Genomic DNA, 26,734 nt, shown 5'->3' with positions numbered 1-26,734 from the left:
AATTATTTTTTGATAGGCACTTTGTTTTCTTCCTTTTAATTAGATTTGCTTGATTTTAATTGTAAAAAATCTACTAAATACTTGTTTATATAGTAGGGCTTGCAATAAATCAATACTTCAGGATATTAATAATACCATGCAGACAAGGTCAGTTGCAAAAGGCATGTTAAATGTGATAGACTGGTTCATCTTTGGTGGTTTAGATATTTAATCAAGTTTGCACAGCCTGATGTTATGGTAGTGAAACTTATCCTTGGATCTTAGCTAAATTTAATTCTCTTTCAGAAAATATAATTATTTCTCGATTGCACCCTAATCTAATCCTCTGCCCCAACTCTTTCTCCATGCTACACAAGAGCAGCTCCATACGGTGTGGCCCATAGCATTGAACGTTCTTCTACAAAATTCAGAATGAAGTTTGATTTATAAGCATAATTGTGACACATTTCATTTTCCTTTTACATTTTCTGACTGTGCTCATTCTCATGCTGAAAAATGTTGGTGATACCAGCATCAGTTCTGGTAGAATTCTGGTCGCCACACTATCAGAAGAATGTTAAAGCATGGGAAAGGGTGAACAAATTAGGATTGTTTTTATTGGAGTGGAGGATGAGTGGTACCTGATAGAGGTTTACAACATAATGACAGGCTGGGATAGATTGGATAGAATCTTTTTCCCAGGATCAAAAGGTCAATTACTCGGAGGCATAGGTTGAAAGTGAGGGGGGAGATTCAAAGAGATATAAGAGGCAAGTTTTCAATACAGTGGGTGGTGAATGCCTGGAACGTGCTGCCAGAGGAGGTAGTGGAGGCAGATTCTTTAACAAAGTTCCAGAGGCATCTGGATAGAAATACGAATAGGCAAGGAATAGAGGGATTTGGACCACATAAAGGCAAGGAACTATTAGATTAGAAAGGCATTTGCTTCAGAACAGACCTCGTGGGCTGAAGGGCCTGTTCTTGGGCTGCACTGTTCTTTGTTCTTAAAACTTGAGTTTCAACTTTACAATCTCACTGTGAAGAATTAGTTCAGAGATATTTGCCATGCCCAACAAAGACGGGAATGACTTATGCTGAAGAGAAGCAGAAATACATAAATAGAAGAGAATCATGTCATTCATTAAGACAGAAAAAGGTTTCTTAATGCCTTTCATTTCCCCTGCAGGTATTGGATATTGGAACTTGTGTGAACTTTGAGAATGAGTATTGGCAGCCAACTTAATGATCAAAGCTCAGTCCAACTCATCAACCAACTTGCACACAGATGCTAGTTTCCAAGAGGAGTTGCTGAATAGCAATCAACATCAAATTGCATGTACAGAGTCACTTTGAGATGGAAAAACAGCCCAAAGCACTTCCGAAAAGGTGTTCTCAAACGTCACTTAAGATAGGTGATCAAAATCTTGGTCATGAGGTGGGATTTTAAGAAGCATTTTAGGGAAAGAGAGGATGGGAGAGGTATGCATAGGTTCAAGGAGGGCACTCCAGAGCTTGGGCCTCGACAACTGACAGCACAAATGTCTACGGTCAATGAGACGCACACAAGACCAGAATCGAAAGAGCACAAAGATTTCAGTGGGTTGTGGGGCTGGAGGAGGTCACAGAGATGGAGAAGATCATGAACACTGCTCAATATTTCATTGGCCTGATCCAAGGTAATGAGGCTGGTTGTGATACTTCTACCATTATGCAGGATAACATCAATTAATTCAGTGCAGAGCAGAAATTAATTCCAGGATCTTCCTTTAGGGAACTAAAACTGTGTTTAAAAATCACAAGTCTTCCAATTAAAGGCCATGTCAGAGCATACTGAGTAACTAGCAAAACAGGGTTTAGTACACAATGTTTCTATCAGAATTACTGTCAAAAGGATTTGAATATTGCTTGGCAATGGCAGCTTTGGTTCATTAACTGTTTTAAACATGTCTTTGCTGTGGAAAAACTGTGGGATTTGATCAGCTTTTAGAAATACATTTGTCTCTTAGCTTTATTACCTTCATGTATAATGTCATAGAGTCATAGAGGTTTACAACATGGAAACAGGTCCTTCAGCTCAATTTGTCCATGCCGCCTTTTGTTTATAACCACTAAGCTAGTCCCAATTGCCTGTGTTTGGCCCATATCCCTCTATACCCATCCTACTCGTGTAAATGTCTGAACAATTTTTAAAAGACAGCTACTACTTCTGGAAACTTGTTCCGGATACTCACTACCCTCTGTGTGAAAGAATCTGGATCCTTTTGTATCTCTTCCCTCTCACCTTAAACCTATGCCCTCTAGTTTTAGACTCCCCTATCTTTGGGAAAAGATATTGACTGTATAACTGATCTGTGCCCCTCATTATTTTATAGACTTCTGAAAGATCTCCCCTCAGCTTCCTGCGCTCCAGAAAATAAAGTCTCAGTCTATCCAGCCTCTCCTTCTAACTCAAACCATCAAGTTCCAGTAGCATTCTAGTTTTTTCTGCACTCTTTCTAATTTAATAATATCCAAGTGTGTATCTAATTTAATAATATCCAGTATTCCAAGTGTGGCCTTACCAATGTCTTTACAACTTCAACAAGATTCTCGGCCCATCGTATTAGTACCGACGTGAGAAACACCTGATCTCCCACCTAATCCCAGCACTTGGCCCATAGCATTGGTGTGCCAAGTGTTCTTCCAGGTACTTTTTAAAGGATGTGAGGCAACCCTCCCAGGCAGCGCAAACTAAAACTGTATGCACTTACTGAGTTTGTATCCTTCCATTCCCATACTATTCATGTATTCATCTAGATGCCTCTTGAATGCTGCTATCGTGCCTGTTATTCCACCACCTCTCCAAGCATCACCCCCCCCACACCCCATGATAAAGTTGCCTTGCATCTTAACCTATGCATCTTAAACACACCTAAGCACCTTTGACAGTGAGAGCCTTTTCCCTCAGATGGTGATGGCTAACACGAGGGGACATAGCTTTAAATTGAGGGGTAATAATTATAGGACGGATGTCAGAGGTAGGTTCTTTACTCAGAGGGTAGTAAGGGCGTGGAATGCCCTGCCTGCAGCAGTTGTGGGCTCGCCAACTTTAAGGGTGTTCAAATGGTCAGTGGATAGGCATATGGATAACATTGGAATAGTTTAGGTTAGAGGGTCATTAGATTGGTTCCACTGGTCGGCGCAACATCGAGGGCCGAAGGGCCTGTACGGCGCTGTAATGTTCTATGTTCTAAACTATGTCCCCTAGACTTTTCTACCTGAGGAAAGAACATCTGACCATCCACTCTGTCCATATCACTCATAATCTTGTCCACCTCCATCAACCTCTGTCATTCCAGTGAGAACAAACTGCGTTTATCCAACCTTTGCTCATAGCTAATACTGTTTAGACCAAGCAGCATCCTCTGCACTGACTCCAAAGCATCCACATCCTTCTGGTAGTGTGGCAACCAGAATTGTACACAACATTCTAAATGAGGCCTAACTAAGGTTCTGTACAGCTGCAGCATGACCTGCAAATTTTTATACTCAATGCCCTGACCAATGAAGTCAAACATGTTGTATGTCTTCTTGACTACCTTATCCACTTGCGTTGCCACTTTCAGTGATTGGTGGTCATGTATGCCCAGATCTCTCTGCCAGTCCCTAAGGGTTCGACCATTTACTGCATAATTCCTACATGCATTATGTCACCTTTGTCCAGGTTAAACTTCGTCTGCCATTTCTCTGCCCAAGACTCCAACCGGTCTATATCTTGCTGACAATCCTCTTCATTATCTGCGATTCCATCAATTTATGTGTCATTTGTAAATTTACTAATCAGACCAGCTACATTTTCTTCCAAATCATTTATATATACTATGAACAACGAAGGTCCCAGAACTGATTTCTGTGGAAAACCATTGGTCGCAGTCTTCCATTCAGAAAAGCACCCCTCTACTGCTACCCTCCGTCTTCTATGGCCAAGCCAGTTCTGTATTCATCTCGCCAGTTCTCCTCTGATCCTGTGTGATTTTGCCTTTCGTATCAGTCTACCATGAGGTACTTTGTCAAAGATTTTATTAAAGTCCATGTGTACAATATCCACTGCCTTTCTCTCATCTATCATCTTCGTCACTTCCTCGAAAAGCTCATCAAGTTAGTGAGGCAGGACCTTCCCTTCACAAAATCTTGCTGTCTATCACTAATAAGTCAATTTGTTTCCAAATGTGAGTAAATCCTGTCCCTAACAATCTTTTCCAATAATTTCCCTACCACTGATATAAGGCTCGCTAGCCTATAATTTCTTGGATTACCTCTGCTGCCCTTCATAAACAATGGAGCAACATTGGCTATTCTCCAGCCCTCTGGAACTTCACCTGTAGCCAATGAAGATACAAAGATTTCTGTCAAGGCCCCAGCAATTTCTGCCCTTGCCTCCCTCAGTATTCTGGGGTAGATCCCATCAGGCCCTGGGGACTTATCTACTTAAATGCTTTTCAAGATGTCCAACTCCTTCTCGTTTTTGATATCGACATGACCCAGAGTATTTGTACACCCTATCTTAAGCTCCTCATCCACCAAGTCCTTCTCTTTGGTGAATACTGAGGCGAAGTATTAATTTAGTATCTCGGCCATTCCCTCTGGTTCCATGCATAGATTTCCTCCACTATCCTGGGGTGAACTAACCCTTTCCCTAGTTATCCTCTTGCTCTTTATATTCTTATAAATGCCTTAGGATTTTCTTTAATCCTGTTTGCCAAGGATTTTCGGAACTCTTTTAGTCCTCCTAACTCCTTCCTTAAGTTCCTTCCTACTTTCCTTATATTCTTCAAGGGCTTTATCTGTCCTAGGCCTTTTCGAGCTTGCAGATGCTTCCTTTTCCTTTTTGACAAGGCTCATAATATCCCTCATTAACCAGGGTTCCCGATACTTGATACATTTATCCTTCATCCGCACAGGTACATGCCAGTCCTGAATTCCAATCAGCTGATATTTGAATGACTTCAACATAGAACATAGAACACTACAGCACAAACAGGCCCTTCGGCCCACGAGTTGCGCCGATCACATCAACACCTACCAATCCATAGACCTATCTACAACCCCCAATCCCATTAAATTCCATATACTCATCCAGAAGTCTTTTAAAAGACCCCAGCAAGTTCGCCTCCACCACCACTGACGGCAGCCGATTCCATTCACTCACCACCCTCTGAGTGAAAAACTTACCCCTAACATCACTTCTGTACTTGCCTCCCCGCACCTTAAATCTGTGTCCTCTCGTAGCGACCATTTCAACCCGGGGAAATAGCCTCTGAGAATCCACCCTATCTATTCCTCTCAACATTTTGTAAACTTCTATCAAGTCGCCTCTCAACCTTCGTCTCTCCAGGGAGAAGAGTCCCAGCTCCCTCAACCTAACTTCATAAGGCATGCCTCCCAATCCAGGCAACATCCTTGTAAATCTCCTCTGTACCCCTTCAATAGCTTCTACGTCCTTCCTATAGTGAGGCGACCAGAACTGCGCACAGTACTCCAAGTGAGGCCTGACAAGGGTCTTATAAAGTTGCAGCATTACCTCCCGATTCCTAAACTCAATCCCTCGATTAATGAAGGCCAGTACACCATACGCCTTCTTGACCACATCCTCCACCTGCGAGGCCGATTTAAGAGTCCTGTGGACCCGGACCCCAAGATCCTTCTGCTCTTCAACACTACTAAGACTCCTGCCCTTGATAGTGTACTCGTTCATCCCATTGGTCCTGCCAAAATGGACGACTACACATTTATCCGCGTTGAAGTCCATCTGCCACTTCTCCGCCCAGTCCTGCATCCTATTTATGTCCTGCTGCAACTTCTGACATCCTTCCAGACCATCCACAACACCACCGACCTTCGTGTCATCAGCGAACTTACTAACCCATCCCTCCACTTCCTCATCTAGGTCATTTATGAAAATGACAAACAGCAAGGGTCCTAGAACAGATCCCTGGGGCACTCCACTGGTGACTGACCTCCATGCAGAAAAAGACCCATCCACAACCACTCTCTGCCTTCTGCAGGCAAGCCAGTTCTGGATCCACAAGGCCAAAGCCCCTTGGATCCCATGCCCTCTCACCTTCTCAAGAAGTCTTGCATGGGGGACCTTATCAAACGCCTTGCTGAAGTCCATGTGCACCACGTCCACTGCACTTCCTTCGTCAATGTGTTTAGTCACATTTTCGAAGAACTCAACTAGGCTCATAAGGCACGTCCTGCCCTTGACAAAACCATGCTGACTATTTCTGATCATGTCAAACCTCTCCAAATGCTCGTAAATTTTGTCCCTCAGAAGCCTCTCCATTAGCTTACCAACCACTGAGGTCAGACTCACCGGTCAGTAATTTCCCGGGCTATCTCTGTTCCCTTTCTTGAAAATAGGAACCACATCCGCAATCGTCCAATCTTCCGGAACCTCTCCCGTCTCCATTGATGACGCAAAGATCATCGCCAGGGGCTCTGCAATCACCTCCCTCACCTCCCACAGTATCCTGGGGTACATCCCATCTGGTCCCGGCGACTTATCTATCTTGATAGAATTCAAAAGTTCTAACACATCCTCTTCCTTAATATCCACATACTCAATCTTTTCCATCTGCTGTAAATCCGTAGCAAAATCTCCCAGATTAGTTTCCACTGTGAATACTGAGGCAAAGTACTCATTAAGCACCATTTCTTCTGGTTCCACACAGGCCTTTCCCCCTTCACCTTTTATAGGTCCTATCCCTTCTCTTCTCATCCTTTTACTTTTCACATGTTTATAGAAGGCCTTGGGATTTTCCTTAATCTTACCCGCCAAGGCCTTCTCATGACCCCTTCTGGCTCTCCTAATTTCCCTTTTAAGCTCCTTTCTACAATCCTTATACTCCTCAAGATCCTTAACATCTCCTAGCTCCCTGAACCTTTTGTACACCTTCCTTTTCCTCCTGACTAGGTTCACCACAGCCTTCGTGCACCACGGTTCCCGCGACCTACCAAAACCTCTTTGTCTCATCGGAACGTTGTCATGCAGAGCTCCAGGCAAACATTCCTTGAATATCCGCCACCTTCCTTCGGTACTTTTCTCTAAAAACTCCTCCTTCCAGTTTATTTGTCCAAGTAACTTCCTGACGTCTTCGTATTTCCCCTTACTCCAGACAAACACCTTCCTAGCCTGACTGATCCTATCTCGTTCCAATGCAATTGTGAAGGAGATAGAATTATGATCACCATTCCCAAGATGCTCTCCTACCGAGAGATCCATCACCTGTCCTGGTTCATTCGCCAGTACCAGGTCAAGTACAGCCTCTCCTCTCGTAGGCTTATCCACGTACTGTGTCAGGAAACCTTCCTGAACACACCTAACAAACTCCTCCCCATCCAAACCCCTTACCCTTGGGATATTCCAATCGATGTTTGGGAAATTGAAGTCTCCCATTACGACAACTCTGTTATTACTACATCTCTCCAGAATCTGTTTCCCTATCTGCACCTCAACTTCCCTGTCACTATTGGGCGGCCTATAGAATACACCCAGCAAAGTTTTCGACCCTTTGCTGTTCCTAACTTCCACCCACAGAGACTCTGTAGATGGTCCCTCCACGGCATCCACCTTCTCTGCAGCCATGACACTGTCCCTGATTAACAGTGCCACTCCGCCACCTCTTCTGCCACCCTCCCTGTCCTTCCTGAAGCATCTGAAACCTGGCACCTGAAGTACCCAGTCCTGTCCCTGAGACATCCAAGTCTCCGTAATGGCCACCACATCACATTCCCAAGCAGCAATCCACGCCCTAAGCTCATCTACCTTATTCACTACACTCCTGGCGTTAAAATAGATATGTCAACATGTCAGATGTTGATCTATCCTCTACAGCCTCCCCCCGTCTAAACTCCCCACATCCTGCCGAATGTCATTATAGTTCGTCTTCCCCCAATTTAACACCTTCACCCAAGGACCACTCGTCCTCATCCACAAGCACCTTAAAGCTTACTGATCACTGTTCCTGAAATACTCTCCTCCCAAAACTTCAATCATTTGGCCAGGCTCATTCCCCAGTACCAGGTCTAATGTGGCTTCTTTATATTTATATATTGTTTCAAGAAACCCACTTAGACGCTCCTTACAAATTCTGCCCCATCCAAGCCCCTCGCAGTAAGTGAGTCCCAGCCAATATTGGGAAAGTTAAAATCACCCACCACAACAACCCTGTTCTTTTTGCATCTTTCCAAAATCCGTCTGCATATCTGGTCCTCTATTTCCCGCTGGCTATTAGGAGGCATGGAATAAACCCTCAACATGGTGACATAGAAGCATGGAAGATACGAGCAAGAGGAACCATTTGGCCCTTCGAGCCTGTTCCGCCATTCATTACGATCATGACTGATCATGTAACTCAATAGCTTAATCCTGCTTTCTCCCCATAACCTTTGATCCCTTTTGCCCCAAATGCTGTATCAGCTGCCTCTTGAATGCATTCAGTGTTTTGGCATCAACTACTTCCTGTGGTAATGAATTCCACAGGCTCACCACTCTTTGGATGAATTCCTCACCCCATTCTAAATGGTCTAGCCTAGATTGTGACCCCTGGTTCTGGACTCCTTCACCATTGGGAACATTTTCCCTACATCTAACCTGTCTAGACCTGTTAGAATTTTATAAAACCTTATGGGACCTCTCCACCCCACCACCCCCACCCCCCATTCATCTGAACTCCAGCAAAAACAATCCTAACCTAGTTAATCTCTCCTTATACATCAGTCCCACCATCCCTGGAATCAGCACCCTTCCTTTGAGTAATCTTGTTGTGTGCATATTGATTATGCTTGATAGAGAAACATGGGAGTGGACCATTTAGTTTACCAAGCCTGCCCTCCATTCAATATAATTATGAGTGACGATCCACTTGACTACACTCAAAAGTGACATGTGAAGCGCATTAAAAAGCTCTGCGGTCATAAAAGGAGTTATTTGACAGCAAATATTTTTCAATTCTTGTGTTTGCTTCTCCTGTAGGCACTGACTATTGTGTAACATTCTCTTGAAGGCAACTGATGTTGTGCAATGTTCTCATAGAAGTCAAGTTGGTTCTTCACCATTCTGACAATGGGAATAATTTCTCCCTATTTGATCAGTCCAGAGCCCTCATGAATTTGAACACCTCTAAGAAATCCCCTGTCAACCATCTCTTTTCCAATGAGAATGAGCATAGCTTCTCTAGTCTGTCCACACAACTGAAGTCCCATATCTTCTTTATAGTCTTCCATATGGGACCGTGTCTAAAGCTTTGCTGAAACCCATAAAAACTACATCAGCTGCACTACCCTTACCTATGCACCTGCTCAGAAAATCCAATTGAATTTGTTAGGTATGACTCCCTGTGATCAAGCCTTGCCCCTCCATCACAAGTGCATAATATGGAAGCATGCAGTGTCAAGGATTTAAATGTTCACTCATTATTCAACATGAAAGTGGGCAAGGTAGTCCCTAACTTTGATGCTTTGGGTAAAGAGTAGGCCCTTGAAGATGGAAGCTGTTACAGGAACTTCTGCCACAGTGATAGGAAAACACACATTTTGCTATTTACAAGAAGGAATCCAGCTATTGAGTTTGAGGGGTACCACGACAAAATTAACAACTTATACATGAAAATCCATCAAGATAAAAGGTACCATTAGCTATTGGCAGCAGTCCACCCAGCTCCCAGCAATAATGTCAGTCCAAGTGCCGGTCTTTTGGGCAATGATTGACTCAAAGTAATCAAGTTAAGCTAAATATATGGGAAGGGGTTTGCCTGAGTTAATGTGAATGCTTTTACAAAGAGTTAGATAAAATAAAGGGCCTCCAGGCAAAGATCTATGTAGATCCAGAAGCAATCTCTCATTTTGTTTCTAAGAGCTAGACCAGTACCTTGTGAGAAAAATTGGACACAGAATTAAAGAAGGTGGAAAAATTAGGTATTAACCAGCCAGTTCAACTCATGGAGCAGGCAGCACCCATAGACCTCATGGAAAAAGCCTGACAACATTGTCCGCTTCTGTGGAGACTACAAATTAATAGTTAATCAGGCTGCCAAATTAGACAAGTATCCATTCCCAACACAAGCTTAAGAGGGGTTTGAGTTTAAGAGCCGTGGGGTTATACTGCAACTATACCAGATATTGGTGAGACCACATTTAGAATATTGTGTTCAGTTCTGGTCACCTCACTATAAGAAAGATGTGGAAGCATTGGAGAGAGTGCAAAGGAGATTTACCAGGATGCTGCCTGGTTTGGAGGGTAGGTCGTATGAGGAAAGGTTGAGGGAGCTGGGGCTTTTCTCTTTAGATTGGAGAAGGATGAGAGGCGACTTAATAGATGCTTACAAGGTGATGAGGGGGATAGATACAGTGGATGTGCAGAGATTATTTCCTCGGGTGGATGTAGCTGTTACTAGGGGGCATAACTATAATGTTCATGGTGGGAAATATAGGAGGGATGTCCGAGGTAGATTCTTCACTCAGAGTGGTTGGGGTGTGGAATACACTGTCTGCTATGATAGTGGAGTCGGACACTTTAGGAACTTTCAAGCGGTTATTGGATAGGCACATGGAGCACACCAGAATTATAGGGAGTGGGATAGCTTGATCTTGGGTTTAGACATAGCACAGCACAACATTGAGGGCCGAATGGCCTGTACTGTGCTGTGCTGTTCTATGTTCTATGTTCTAAGCTGGCCAGGGTTCAGACTTTTACAAAGCTGGATCTGAGCCAAGCACATCAGCAACTTAAGTTAGACAACGTTTCCCGAGGTTATGTTACAATAAACATGCACAAAGGTTTGTCTCAGTATCAAGCACATTCGGTCTTTACCACCCAACATCCAGCAATGCAAACTTTTAAGTGTGGCTTAAAGAAGCAGTCAAGAGGGAGCCAGCAGACCAGAATCTGATGATTCTTTCTGGTTTACAGAACCACTCTACCTGCAGCAATGGGAGTCCTGCCAGCAGAATTGTTAATGAACCGTCATCTCAGAATGAGATTGAGCCTCATATTTCCAAGTTTTCCGGCAAAGGTAGAGGCCAGCCAAAGCAGTTGGAAGACAAAAAGTGATTCATGTAAGTCAATACAATTGTTTTAAGCAGATGAAGATGTGAATGTGAGGAATATTGAAAGTAGATCAAAATGGAACCCTGTCTTATCAAATGGATGTAGGAGGAAGGATTTTCCGGAAAAACGTGGACCATTTGAGAGAACAAGAGTTGCCCCAGCAGCCAGTACTGCCATCAGGAGCTATACTGCTATCTGGGAATATTGTTGAATTTCCAAGCATAGAAGAACCTGGTCATACTGTGTCAGACACAACCAACATCTCCATGGAAACAGATGGAACTGAACTGCCTGTGCCTGAAGAGGCATTTGTCATTGTGGTTTTGGCTGACAGTAATCTTGTGGAAGTATCCCAGACAGAGGAGCTATGCCACTCCACAAGGATTCCGAAATTCCCTGAAAGGCTTAATTTATAATTGACTAATTTCATTTACTAAATGTTTAATTATCTTGGCTCTGAAAATTGAGTACTCACATTTGTATAAAATAACTTAAAGGGGGTGGATGTAGTGATTGTCCCCTTAAAGATCTAGCTGCAGAGTAAGGGTCACATGACCCAGGGAGCCAATCAGGGATGAAGAAGGATCAGCTTGGCGAGTTCAGGTTTCTGTTCAAGAACTTTCTCGGAAGCTGACTGACAGCCGTGAACGTTATAGTTATTTACGTTGCAGTCATTATTTACCTAACTAGTGAACAGAAATTATTACACAGGGATAGCTGTTTGTTCTTGTTTTCTCTCACTGTGCAACTGATGTTCACAAATAGGAGGTTCAGGACCTCAGTTAAAAAGGAGCAAAGAGGGAGATTGTGATGTCCTACAAATCAGATTGTTTGACCTTTGTTTCAGAATTATAATGGAATTCAAATAAAAGCTAAAGGAGTTTTCTTTAAGGTGCTGCATTTTGAAATAAGTAGGAGTTTCATACTTTAGACTTCTGATTGCAGCCAAATCTGCTGGAAATTTTCCAATAAAATGTGGGTTTTTTTTGAAACCCAATGGTGACATTAGTGAAGCAAACAACTTAAAGGAGACAGAGGGACGCCTGCTTCATCTTCAAGTAATCAACAAAATAAAATGGGTGTTGGCAAATTAATAGAATAACTATATAGAACTGTAGGAATCATTGCAAGTTCAGGTTTATCCAAATTATAGAGAAAAGGTGTTGTAAAATTGAAGACAAAGAATTTATTCCTGTTGCAGACTGTGTATGTGTTTTTAATTTCTTAAGCACAATTGCTATATTCTGGTTGATATTTTCCATGCATTTTATTAGTACTTAAGTCATGGGTGTGGTAATAATTAAGAAATTATTTATAAAATATGGGAGACATAAAGGCAAATGATGGGTTGAAGACCCAGCAGCAGACATCAGATGCTAAATCCATTTGGTAAAAATGAAATTCAACTCTATAAATAATAATGTTTCAGGAGTGCACTGATTTAAAAAGATAAGAGAGAAAACAAAGAGGATAAAGGGGATAATGTTCTAAACACCACAATTAAAAGCAGCTGGTAGCCATGTGTGAAATACATGCCTGCAGGAAAGGAAGTAAGATATTGAATGATCATGTTCAGGAAAGTTGTATTATGTACTGGTGTTGTGATAGTGATCAGGATTAGTTTCCATGGAAATTCATGAGATTTTATATATTAAATGAGGAAAGGTCACAGGTTGGCTTCCAGTTTGATTTGCAAGTGGGATATTGTAGTCCAAGGTGGTGATTTAAAAATGCTGAACATTGAAATCTAAATTAGATTCAGATGATATCTTGCTTTAAACCTAATGGGGGAAGAATCTCAAAACACTTTCAATATGACTCCCACATAACTCAATCTCATGCGTTCTTGCCACATGTGTGGTCTGGTCGCTAGTGGTGGTTTACGATTGGTACAATTTGATTTTTTACTAGTCACATGACTTAAACCACTTGACATTCATTTATGGTTCAATTAGAATCTAAAAGACCCAATTATGTTTAATTTGTTTTAATGCATCTCAAGTAAATGGAATATATTTCAACATGGGATAGTTTTTGAATTAAGCTAGAGCCCACATATTTCTGGTCAACTGTGTTGTGACTGTCTTTTGCATCAATTGCATTTTATGGAGATGTAGGTAATGTTTAACATGTTTCTTAGGTTAAGCATTGGCAGAGAATTTGTTAAGGTAAAGGCAAAATTGCCATCGTTGCAGATGACCAAAGGCTGCACTCCCCCTCAAAGAGTAGTAATTTAATCTGAGGATCACCACACCTCAGGGAAGGAGTAAGACTGAGAGGTGGACCTTCATGAATAACCTCAGCCAGTACGGGATTTGAACCCATGCTTTTGGCATCACTCTGCAGCATGACTTCAACCCGGATAAATATGTAGTGGTCCATTTTGGCAGGTCCAATGGGATGAAGGAGCATAATATCAAGGCTAAGACTCCTAGCAGTGTAGAGGATCAGAAGGACCTTGGAGTCCGGGTCCATAGGACTCTTAAATCGGCAGGTGGAGGATGTGGTCAAGAAGGCGTATGGTGTACTAGCCTTCATTAATCGAGGGATTGAGTTTAGGAGTCGGGAGATAATGCTGCAGCTTTATAAGACCCTTGTCAGACCCCACTTGGAGTACTGTGCGCAGTTCTGGTCGCCTCACTATAAGAAGGACGTGGAAGCTATTGAAAGGGTGCACAGGAGATTGAAAAGGATGTTGCCTGGATTGGGTGGCATACCTGATGAGAATAGGTTGAGGGAGCTTGGTCTTTTCTCCTTGGAGAGACGAAGGTTGAGAGGTGACCTGATAGAGGTTTATAAAGTATTGAGAGGTATAGATCGGGTGAATTCTCAGAGGCTATTTCCCAGGGCTGAAATGGTCACTACAAGAGGACATAGGTTTAAGGTGCTGGGGAGCAGGTAGAGAGGAGATGTCGGGGGTAAGTTTTTCACTCAGAGGATGGTGGGTGAGTGGAATTGGCTGCCATTGTTGGTGGTGGAGGCGAACTCGTTGGGATCTTTTAAGAGACTCCTGGATGAGTACATGGGATTTAATGGGATTGAGGGTTATAGGTAGGCCCAGTAGGTAGGGATATGATCAGCGCAACTTGTGGGCTGAAGGGCCTGTTTGTGCTGTAGTTTTCTATGTTCTATGTTCTATCAGCCGTCCAGCCAACTAAGCTAACCAAATTTGTTAAAATAGGGCATTCCCTGTTCATTCAAATTTATCTTCCATTCCATCAGTTTTGAAATGTGTTTTTGCAATGGCAGCTGCCAGAACTTTGAGCTAAGAATAGCACAAGGGCACCCAAGTTAATGGCAAATGATGGGACCAACAGCCTATCTTCTTGATCAATGAGATTCATGTATAGATAGGAAAAAACAAGCTGAATTCCAGTCACTTCAGGTGCAGTAGGAAGGGTAAGAAAGGCTTGATTATGAGAGAAAGGAAAAGGATGAAATAAATGTAAGAAACATTTTAAATTTTAAAAATTGCCAACAACAAATTAATAGCTGTAGAAATGAGACTCCCTGGTGCAAATTGTTTCTTTTTGTGACTCTCATAATTAAAAACTACTTACACAGTTAAATAGTAGCCCTAACTTCCTGTGGCTGGTTTCATCGGTAACTACGGTGAAAATGCATCAATTTCTCGAGAGTCACAGGGAGATTGCTGGGGAGCTGCCATTATTGAGACATGAAGAATAGAAAGGTGGAAACTGTCCAGCATCTTACATTGATTCACAATTCACTCAGTTTCTCTTCCTCACCACAAGTTGCTAGATGGTTTACACGTTAAATGTGAATTTGTTTTATTTTGGCAGAAGGTTCTGATCTGATCTCTGTCAGATTTCTGTCTATTATCTGGTAACTGAACTTGAGTGAGAATGTTTGATAATGAGCTTCAATCCTTCAAATTTCAGAATTTTTATTCTCAGACTGCTCATTCCTGGTCAAATTGATTGGCATCCTGATTTTATGTTGCATTTGGAAGCGGTTTCGTTCCGTGGTTTGAGATACAGACAATTTGTAAGGCTTTGAAATACTATCTGATCTTTTTCTCTGCAAATTAATAACTGGTGTACAGAATCCAATGGATAATAATTAATTCAAGCATGAGTGTGTGCATGGTAAACCCTGGAGGCCTCCCAGTGGTAGATTCCCGAGGGAATGGATCGGATTCTCTTTTATGGCTGCTCCTTAGCATACGAAGAGATCATAGCCCAAGCCACCACAGCAGCAATGGCTGCCCCCCAGGCTACAAGAGTGCTACTGGAAACTCCCAAAACTGTCTGGGCCTTCCTACCTCGCCCTGGCTCAGGGAAAGCTGATTTTGTCTTTGAGAGCGCCTCTCCCATCACCCTGCAGCCTCAGCAGTGGCTACCCCTAAAGGTGATGCAGCCAAGCTGCCAGCCTTCTGATAAGCTGGCAACTCTGAGAAGTGGGCTACTCTCACCAATGGGACAGTAGCGGCCTCTTATCTGACTGCAGCCAGTAAAATGCTACTCCTGTCTCTGGCTGGTAGCTGATTGGCTGTTGCTTTCAGCTCTAATGGCAGGACTTCTTCCTTGGTGTGAAAATTCAGCCCTGTAAGTCTCTGCATGTGTACATCAACGCGTGTGCTCTTTTGTCTACCTATACATCTGGATATATGTATACACCGGTAGCTTTAGCAACACAATTTTATCATCTTCATTTTGTGCTAAGTGAAGGTGGTAACTTGTCCCTTCCTAGATACTCACAAAATGGCTGGTTCAATGTTAATCCCAGTTGTGCCTTGGTTAAAGATACCCCTCTTCTCCACACCTCCTGCTAAAGATACCCCTCCTCTCCTCACCTCCTGCTAAAGATACCCCTCCTCTCCTCACCTCCTGCTAAAGATACCCCTCCTCTCCTCACCTCCTGCTAAAGATACCCCTCCTCTCCTCACCTCCTGCTAAAGATACCCCTCCTCTCCTCACCTCCTGCTAAAGATACCCCTCCTCTCCTCACCTCCTGCTAAAGATACCCCTCCTCTCCTCACCTCCCGCTAAAGATACCCCTCCACTCCTCACCTCCTGCTAAAGATACTCCTCCACTCCTCACCTCCTGCTAAAGATACCCCTCCTCTCCTCACCTCCTGCTAAAGATACTCCTCCACTCCTCACCTCCTGCTAAAGATACCCCTCCTCTCCTCACCTCCTGCTAAAGATACTCCTCCTCTCCTCACCTCCTGCTACAGATACCCCTCCTCTCCTCACCTCCTGCTAAAGATACCCCTCCTCTCCTCACCTCCTGCTAAAGATACCCCTCCTCTCCTCACGTCCTGCTAAAAATATTCCTCCTCTCCTCACCTACAACTACAGATACCCCTCCCCTCCGCACCTCCTACTACAGAGACCCCTCCTCACCTCACATCCTGCTAAAGGTATCCTTCCTCTCCTCACCTCCTGCTATAGATATCCCTCTTCTCTGCACCTCCTTCTACCAATACCCCTCCACTCCGCACCTCCTATTACAGATACCCCTCCTCTCTGCATCTCCTACTACAGAGACCCTTCCTCAACTCACATCCTGCTAAAGAGACCCCTCCTCTCCTCACTTACAGCTACAGATACCCCTCCTCTCCACACTTCCTACTAAAGATACCCCTCCACTCCTCACCTCCTGCTAAAGATACCCCTCCTCTCCTCACCTCCTGCTAAAGATACTCCTCCACTCCTCACCTCCTGCTAAAGATACCCCTCCTCTCCTCACCTCCTGCTAAAGATACCCCTCCTCTCCTCACCTCCTGCTAAAGATACCCCTCCTCGCCTCACCTCTTGCTACAGATACCCCTCCTCTCCACACCTCCTGCTAAAGATACCCCTCCTCTCCTCACCTCCTGCTACAGATACCCCTCCTCTCCTCACCTCCTGCTAAAGATACCCCTCCTCTCCTCACCTCCTGCTAAAGATACCCCTCCTCGCCTCACCTCTTGCTACAGATACCCCTCCTCTGCTCACCTCTTGCTACAGATACCCCTCCTCTCCTCACCTCCTGCTACAGATACCTCTCTCACCTCACCTCCTGCTACAGATACCCCTCCTCTCCTCACCTCCTGCTACAGATACCCCTCCTCTCCTCACCTCCTGCTACAGATACCTCTCTCACCTCACCTCCTGCAATAATAGACAAAGTAAGTACATTGAGGATACGTAATGAAAAGAGATTGGATACAGCCACATTCCACCAGCAACAGTACCTGGATAACTCAACTGCTACTTGAACAAGTTTGCTGGGTCTGACTTTGTCAGAGGTATAGCAATCATAGAATGATACAACATGGATGCAGATATTTTGGTGATTGTGCGTAGTAGTGATTATTACCAACTTTTTTTACACATAGACGAAAATATGACACAAGGATAAATTTGGGGATAAATTTGGTGGAATTGTTATTTTCATTCATTTTATTTTGTTGCTGCGACTGAAAATGTGAAAGGTTTGTTGATATTGCCCGTGTCTTACATGTAACATTTTCCAAAAACTTCTGCCAGGATTTTCAGGACAGCGGATAATTAGAATCACAGACCCCTACAGTGCAGAAAGAGGCCCTTCAGCCCATCGAGTCTGCACCGAACACAATCCCACCCAGGCCGTACCCCCACATCCCTACATATTATACCCACTAATCCCTCTAACCTACACATCCCTGGACACTAAGGGGCAATTTCTTAGCATGGCCAATCAACTTAACTGGCACATCTTTGGACTGTGGGAGGAAACCGGAGGAAACCCACACAGACACGAGGAGAATGTGCAAACTCCACACAGACAATGACCTGAGCTGGGAATCGAACCCAGGACCCTGCAGCTGTGAAGCAGCAGTGCTAACCACTGTGCTACCGTGCCACCCTAAATTAAAGTTCAATTTGCATATACAACAGCAGAATAATTGAATAACTTCCCGCAGAATTAATATTTTGTCTCACTGCGTGACTGTTGAGTCTCAAACTTATTATTTCTTAACTGCCAGCTTTAAGGGCTTTTGTCAGACTGAGGGAGAAGTTTCTCAGTTTGTTCTCAGCTCCAAACATCCTGATTTTCAAACACATTTCTGCTCACTCTTTTCTGTACAATGACTTCTGGTATTTCTGGGGAAAGTAGTCCTGATCCTGACACCTGAATAAATTATGCAAATGAGCAGCCACTGATTAACAAAAAATTTACTGCACGAGTGGTGTGAATTAAATCGTTGTGCCTGAGCTAGCAAAGAAAATGATCAGCGTCTTCATTTGCATCAAATTCTAGATCTCACTATTGCTACATGTGGCCTTGTAGCATTGGAACATTTTGCTAATTTACAGCTGTGCTTTGCAGTGAGAGATCCTGCAGCTTTTGAGGAACACAGCCACTGCACATGACATGGTTGCCTGCCTCCATATGGGACAGAGACAGCAGGTACCACAGCTGTATCCTTACGAGCAGATTACCTTGAATAGGATTGTCTGTATCTATATCTGCTTTCTGCACAATCCATTTATTCTTGTCCCAGCTGATGCATTTATTATTTTCAAATCATTTTACAACATTTTGTTTTTATTATTTAATTTACTATACTCCAATTCTCATTTTGTTCACCATCGCGCAGCCCCCCACACCCTCCCCCCAGTAGCTCACCTTTAAGCATCCTCCTTCAGCCGGTAGTGTGGGAGAACGGGTCACAGACTCTCTTATGACTGCAGATCCCAGTGCTCCTCCATGCTCAGCCAATCGGATGTGCGCTTGCTGCAGGGCGAAACAGACAAAGTTAGGTTTTCCCCTCTGGAGTGACAGGCCTGCCTCTTCATGAGACAACCCACCAGGCGGTCTGGCCGAGAACAGAATAAACTTCAGCCCAGTCAGCCAGACAGAAATGGGTCTCCCACGTTCACTCAATCAAAGCAAGATCTGTAGGTGGTGACTAAAGGACATGCTTCCATTTAATGCACCCAATTTCTTTGTATATAATTTAGATTATTGGTACATCAGCCAGGCTTTCATCCTCCAGAGCCTCTGTGAACTAGCTGTGCTCCTTCAGTACATACATACAAAGTGATCAGCTGATAATGGTCATGATTTTGAACTAGAATGCATCTAATTAAAAGATAAACATAATCTTTTGTTCTGCCAAAGATACCCCTCCACCTCACTTCCTTTATAGATTAGAATAGAATCTCTACGGTGCTGAAAGAAGCCATTTGCCCATCAAGTCTGCACCACTATAATCACATCCAGGCCCAATCCCTGTTACACCATGTATTTACCCTGCTAGTCTGCCTGACACTCAGGGGCAATTTAGCATGGCCAATCCACCTAACCCGCATATCTTTGGACTGTGGGAGGAAAACCAGAACACTCGAGGAAACTCACGCAGACATGGGGAGAATGTACAGACTCTGCACAGGCAGTGACCCAAGCCGGGAATTGAATGTGGGCCCCAGGCGTTGTGAGGCAGCAGTGTTAACCACTGTGCCACCTCCTGCGAAAGATAGCCCTCTCACCTCACCTCCTGCCAAAGCTACCCCTCTCACCTCACCTCCTGCCAAAGCTACCCCTCTCACCTCAGCTCCTGCCAAAGATACCCTTCTTACCTCATCTCCTGCCAAAGATACCCTTCTCACCTCATCTCCTACCAAAAGTCATAGAATCCCTAGAGGGCAGAAGAAGCCATTCAGCTGAAAGACTCCACACTGATTCTTCTGACAGACTATTGTAAAGGGTTCTCTTGGGTAACAGCAATCTAAAGGCCCTCAGTTGACTCCTTACACAAACAGCCCATATCCGATTGGCTGAGCATGGAGTAGCACTGGGATCTGCGGTTATAAGAGAATCCGTGACCCATTCTCCCACACTACCGATTGAAGGAGGATGCTTGAAGGTGAACTATCTTGTATTGGGTATGCCGGGGGGTGGGGGGGCTGGGCGGGGAGGGGGTTGGGGGGGCGTTGGGTGGGCGGGGGTGGTGCAGAATGGTGAACAAGAAGAGAATTGGAGCATGCATCCAATGCAAGGTGTTTAATTACTTGTGCACAAGGAGGACTCTCCACAGCCAAGTCAGATTGACTGGAGCAGTTCTGAGGTTACAGAGAAACAGCTAGGCAGTTTCTCATCAATTGCAGCAAATCAGGAACAAGAGATTATTCACATCTTTCACTGACATACATATTTGCCAAATAAATCCCGACTTTTCGCCCGCTCTCATTCGATTAAAAAATTGACTTCTGCTAATCCTTCATTTTCATAGCATATCTTGCCTTTGGTATTTGTTATGGAAAAAATCTGGTCTTGTTCACCCTCTGGTGAAGCCAAAGAAAGAAAATGTTATGAGGGCCTGTGAAGAAATAGCAGAGACTGACCCCTTTTGAAGATCAGTAAGTTGGGAAACATTTTTCATTGCTGTACAGAGAAAACATGAATTTTTTTAATTTGAACACTTTAACTTTGGCACAGTTTAACTTCCAAACTATGAAACTTCATATCTTACTCAGGCCCTCTCCCCGCTCTATCCCTATAACGCCACACATTTACCATGGCTAATACATATAACCTACGCACCTTGGGATATTAAGGGGCAATTTAGCATGGCCAATCCACCTAACCTGCACATCTTTAGACTGTGGGAGGAAACTGGAGCACCCAGAGGAAACCCATGCTGACATGGGAAAGCGTGCAAACTCCACACAGATAGTCTCTGAGGCAGCAATGCTAACCAATGCGCCACAGTATCACCCACCTCTGTCACTGTGCTGCCCAGCCCTCCCATCTCATTTTCTACCACTCCTCCTATTAAGGGGCACCCCTCCCACTTCACTTCCTGCTACTGATACCTGACCAACATACCCCCTATTCAGTCAGAAGGTTAGGGGGCCCAAAGATATTCCTCAGCCACGATTCTCTAGCAACCAGTGATGGACTTTAAGTCCATCCAGCATATTTAAGTCAGCAGTCAAGTTTATTGTCTGCACTGGTTCCGCTTAATGATTGAAAATGGCAATCACCTCCTAAATAAAGCAAGTGAGTCACTGCACTTGCAGCCACTGAAAATCCATGAGCTTCCCCTCCTCCCCAAATGTCTCCTTTCCATTGCTCAATGGAATCTGGAATGTAACCGTTTGTAAATGCTAATTTAGTTAGTTGAAGCATAAGAACATAAGAACTAGGAGCAGGAGTAGGCCATCTGCCCCTCGAGCCTGCTCTGCCATTCAATAAGATCATGGCTGATCCTTTTGTGGACTTACCCCCCTGCTAACCATAACCCTTCATTTCTTTACTGTCCAAAAATTTATCTATCTTTGCCTTAAAAACATTCAACGAGCTGCTTCACTGCACAGGGAATTCCACAGATTCACAGCCCTTTGGGTGAAGAAATTCCTCCTCAACTCAATACTAAATCTGCTCCCCCTTATTTTGAGGCTATGCCCCCTAGTTCTAGTTTCACCCATCATTGGAAACAAGCTCCCTACTTCTATCTTATCTATTCTCTTCATAATTTTATATTTTTTGATAAGATCCCCCCTCATTCTTCTAAATTTCAATGAGTATACTCAGTCTCCTCATAAGCCAATCCTTTCAACTCTGGGATCAACCTAGTGAATCTGCTCTGCACCCCACAAGTGCCTGTATGTCCTTTCTCAAGTTAGATACCAAAACTGTACACAGTATTCCAGGTGTTACCTTACCAGCATCTTTTACAACTGTAACAAACTCCCTGTTTTTAAACTCCATCCCTCTAGCAATGAAGGACAAAATTCAATTTGCCTTCTTAATAACTGCTGCACCTGCAAACCAACTTTTTGAGATACATAATCAAGGACACCCAGATCCCTCTGCACAACAGCATTCTGCAATTTTTTACTTTTAAGTAATAGTCCATTCTGCTGTTATTCCTACCAAAATGAATGACCTCACATTTATCAACATTTGTACTCTATCTGCCAGACCCTTGCCCACTCACTTAAATTATTTATATCCCTCTGCAGACTTTCAGTGTCCTCTGCACACTTTGCTCTACCACTCAACTTAGCGTCATCTGCGAGCTTTGACAAACTACACTTGGTCTCCAACTCCAAATTATCTATGGCAGCATAGTGGCACAGTGATTAGCACTGCTGCCTCACAGCGCCAGGGATCCAGGTTCGTTTCCCAGCTTGGTTCACTGTCTGTGTGGAGTTTGCACATTCTCTCTATGTCTGCGTTGGTTTCCTCCCACAGTCCAAAGATGTGCAGGTTAGGTCCACTGGCTTTGCTAAATTCTCCCTCAGCCGAACCAATGCCGCAACGTGGCAACTAGGGGATTTTCAGAATAGTTTCATTATAGTGTGAATGTAAGCCTACTTGCTTAACTTTATTTTAAATTGTAAACGATGCCTTAACGATTATGATCCAGTGGCTCTGACATCCATCATTTTGAAGTGCTTCAAAAAGTTAGTCATGGCACGAATCAATTCCAGCCTCCCAGACAGCCTGGATCCACTACAGTGCGCCGCCTACCACTGCAACAGGTCCACAACAGTCGCCATTTCCCAGGCCCTGCACTCAACCCTGGCACACCTAGGTAACAAAGACACCCATGACAGATTCCTATTTATTGACAACAGCTCAGCCTTCAATACCATTATTCCCACAAAATCCATTAAAAAATTCCGTGGCTTGGGCCTCAGCTCCTCCCTCTGCAACTGGATCCTGAATTTCCTACCCACAGACAGCAGGCGGTAAGGACAGGCAACAACACCACCTCCAACATTATCCTCAGCACCAGTGCCCCACAAGGCTGTGTCCTCAGCCCCTCACTATACTCCTCATACATCTAAGGCTGTGTGGCCAAATTCCCCTCCAACTCGATTTTCAAGTTTGCTGATGACATCGTCGTAGTGGGTCAGATCTCAGACAATGATGAGACGGAGTGCAGGAATGAGATAGAGAAACTTGTGAACTGGTATGACAACTATAATCTCTCCCTCAATGTCAACAAAATGAAGGAGATTGTCATTGACTTCAGGAAGCATAGCGGACGACATGCCCCTATCTATATGTGGTACCGTTTAAAAAGAGTAGTAGAGATAACCCATGTAATTACAGGCCAGTGAGTTTGACGTCAGTGGTAGGGAAGTTGTTGGAGAAGATTCTTAGGGATAGGATGTATAAGCATTTAGAGTGTGGCAATTTGATTAGTGATAGGCAGCATGGATTTGTAAGGGGAGGTCGTGCCTTACGAATCTGGTAGAATTTTTTGGGGAGGTGACAAAAACGGTTGACGAAGGACGAGCCGTGGATGTCGTCGACATGGATTTCAGTAAGTCGTTTGACAAAGTCCCTCATGGTAGGTTGGTGGAAAAGGTTAAGGCTCATGGGATACAAGGACAGGTGTCTAGATGGATTAAGAACTGGCTTGGTAATAGGAGACAGAGGCTAGTAGGGGAAGGGTCCTTTTCTAGCTGGAGGTCTGTTACTAGTGGTGTGCCGCAGGGCTCAGTACTGGGACCTTTGTTATTTGTACTATATATAAACGACTTGGAAGAGGGAGTAAGTGATGTGATCAGCAAGTTTGCAGATGATACGAAGATGGCTGGACTTGCTGATAGTGAGGAGCAGTGTCAGGCAATACAGCAGGAAATAGATAGGCTGGTATATTGGGCAGAGAAATGGCAGATGGAATTTAATCCAGATAAATGCGAGGTGATGCATTTCGGAAGAAAGAATGTAGGGGGGAGTTACACGATAAATGGTGGGCCTATTAAGAGTATAGAAATGCAGAGGGACCTGGGGGGGCAAGTACACAAGTCCTTGAAGGTGGCAGTACAGGTGGAGAAGGTGACGAAGAAGGCTTATGGTATGCTTGCCTTTATAGGAAGGGGTATAGCTGGAGCCTAATGTTGCAGTTGTATAGAATGTTGGTTCGCCCACATTTGGAGTACTGCGTCCAGTTCTGGTCGCCTCACTCCCGGAAGGAAGTGGAGACTCTGGAGAGAGTGCAGAGGAGGTTTATCAGGATGTTACCTGGTATGGAAGGCCTGAGCTACGAGGAAAGATTGGGCAAATTGGGGATGTTCTCCTTAGAAAGGTGGAGAATGAGGGATTAATAGAGGTGTATAAGATTATGGAGGGTATAGATAAAGTGCACAGTGGTAAGCTTTTTCCTAGGTTGGATACAATAATTACGAGGGTCTACGGACTTAGGGTGAGGGGGGTGAGGTATAACTTGGATGTTAGAGGGAGGTTTTTCACACAGGGTTGTGGGGGCCTGGAATGCACTGCCAAGTAGGGTGGTGGAGGCAGACACGCTGGGGTTGTTTAAGGCTTACTTAGACAGGCACATGAGCGGACTAGAGATCCACTCTCTAGTGGAGGGATACAGGAGACTTTTCTAAATAAAGATCAAGAGCTTTGGGACGTCCCTGGGAATCAACTGATTCCTATGGACCTTCCAAAATATTTCATGGCTCACTTGCTTTATTTCTGCGCTTCTGGGGATTCCGTAAATGTTTTGCATGTTTATTGATGTATTTTCTTTTACCTCACAGGTGATTCGGTCTGCCTTGTTGACCAACAAGGGGCATACACGTGGTGGGTCGTACGAGGGCTGCTCTTGGATATTGCTTCGAGAGTTGCCTAGTGCTTCACGTCGTTAGTGTGCGCTTAAACTGGACCATCTGACGGGCAACATGACAGCTCAGTGACTATCACTGTTTGCTGTGCAGATACATGGATTCGGACCGGTGTCTGCGGGAGTTTGCACATTCTTCCCATGATTGCGTGGGTTTTCGCCGGGTGCTCCGGTTCCCTCCCACACCCCAAAAATGTGCTCTTAGGCTGATTGATGTAAAAATTGTCCCTAAATTAGTCATAAGAACATAAGAAATAGGAGCAGGAGTAGGCCATCTAGCCCTTCGAGCCTGCCCCGCCATTCAATAAGATCATGGCTGATTTGTCGTGGCTCAGTTCCACATTCCCGCCCTCTCCCCATAACCCTTAATCCCCTTGCCTATCAAAAACCTATCAACCCGCGTCTTAAAAATATTTAGCGAGGCAGCCTCCATCACTTCAACGGGCAGAGAATTCCAGAGGTTCACCACCCTTTGAGTGAAGAAGTTCCTCCTCAACTCCATTCTAAACCGCCCCCCCCTTTATCCTGAGGCTGTGCCCCCTCGTCCTACTGTCCTTTCTGAGCGGGAAGAGTCTCTCCACCTCTATCCTATCCATCCCATTCATCATCTTATACGTCTCAATGAGATCTCCCCTCATTCTTCTAAACTCTAACGAGTACAAGCCTAGTTTATTCAGCCTCTCCTCATAGTTCAACCCCCTCAACTCCAGAATCAGCCTAGTAAACCTCCTCTGCACTCCCTCCAAGGCCAAAATATCTTTGCATAAGTGCGGCGACCAAAACTGCACACAGTACTCCAGCTGCGGCCTCACCAGAGCCCTATACAGCTGTAGCAAGACCTTTCTAATTTTATATTCAATCCCCCTTGCTATGAAGGCCAGCATCCCATTCGCCTTCCTGACCACCTGCTGCACCTGTAGGCTAGGTTTTTGCGACTCATGCACAAGGACCCTGAGGTCCCTCTGCACCGTCGCATGCTGCAGTTTTTCGCCACGTAAGTAATAGTCCTATAACAGTCCTAATAGTCTTTCCTCAATCTTCCCCAATAGGTGTAGAAAAAGGTCATGGGTAGAGGAGGGCACTCATAATGTTAAAATGGCGGCACGGGCTCGTTGGGCCAAAGGGCCTGTTTCCCGTGCTGTGTTGTTCTTTCTTCTTTGTTCTTTATATAATGGGGACAAAGTAGAAATGGTCGAGAGCTTCAAATTTTTAGGTGTCCAGATCACCAACCTGCTCTAATCCCTCCATGCTATCATTCAGCCCACCAACACCTCTACTTTCTCAGAAGGCTAAGGAAATTTGACATGTCAACTACAACTCTCACCAACTTTTACAGAGGCACCATAGAAAGCATTCTTTCTGCTTCTGTCACAGCTTGGTACGGTTGCTGCTCTGTCCAAGACTGCACAGTGGCACAGTGGTTAGCATTGCTGCCTCACAGTGCCAGGTTCAATTCCCAGCTTGGGTCACTGTCTGTGCAGAGTTTGCACATTCTCCCTGTATCTGCATGTGTTTCTTCCGTTGCTCTGGTTTCCTCCCGCAGTCTGGAAGACAAGCTGGTTAGGTGCATTGACCAAAACAGGTGCCAGAGTGTGGCAACTTGGGGATTTTCACAGTAACTTCAATGTAAGCCTTACTTGTGACTAATAAATAAACTTTTAAAGAAACTACAAATGGTCGTGAATGAAGCCCAGTCCATCAAACCAGCCTCCTACCCACTGACACTGTCTACACATTCTGCCATTTGGAAAAGTAGCCAGCACAATTAAGGACCCCACACACCCGGACATACTCTCTTCCATCTAGAAAAAGATATAAAAGTCTGAGGTCAGACTCAAGAACAGCTTTTTCCCTGAACTTACCTTATACTAAGTAGAAAAATCTCTATACTTCAGCTATGACTGAAACACTACATTCTGCACTGTCTCCTTTGCTTCTCTATGAATGGTATGCTTTGTATAGCGTGCAAGAAACAATACGCTGTATACTATACATGTGACAATAGTGAATCAAACTTAAAAAATCACCTGCTTCCCCCATATTGTGTTAGAAATATATCTATCGCCTTCTTGAAATCATTT

The 26,734-nt window shown here is 44.2% G+C and overlaps 1 protein-coding gene across 2 annotated transcripts in view; it reads right to left on the bottom strand.

The window, feature by feature from the left end:
• Window positions 1-26,734, bottom strand: part of satb2 (SATB homeobox 2) — a 243,207-nt gene that overhangs the window by 3,213 nt on the left and 213,260 nt on the right. For both annotated transcript variants that reach the window (XM_080198766.1, XM_080198767.1), the window contains exon 12: window positions 18,689-18,796. In XM_080198766.1, the coding sequence (XP_080054892.1) occupies window positions 18,689-18,796 (108 nt within the window). The remainder of the gene's footprint in view (window positions 1-18,688; window positions 18,797-26,734) is intronic.

The sequence above is a fragment of the Carcharhinus amblyrhynchos genome, chromosome 11 (assembly GCF_965287045.1).
Source record: "Carcharhinus amblyrhynchos chromosome 11, sCarAmb.v2.hapA, whole genome shotgun sequence".
Classification (NCBI taxonomy): Eukaryota; Metazoa; Chordata; class Chondrichthyes; order Carcharhiniformes; family Carcharhinidae; genus Carcharhinus; species Carcharhinus amblyrhynchos.
Note: the sequence above shows the minus strand (reverse complement) of the source record. Positions and strands in the feature narration are given on the sequence as shown.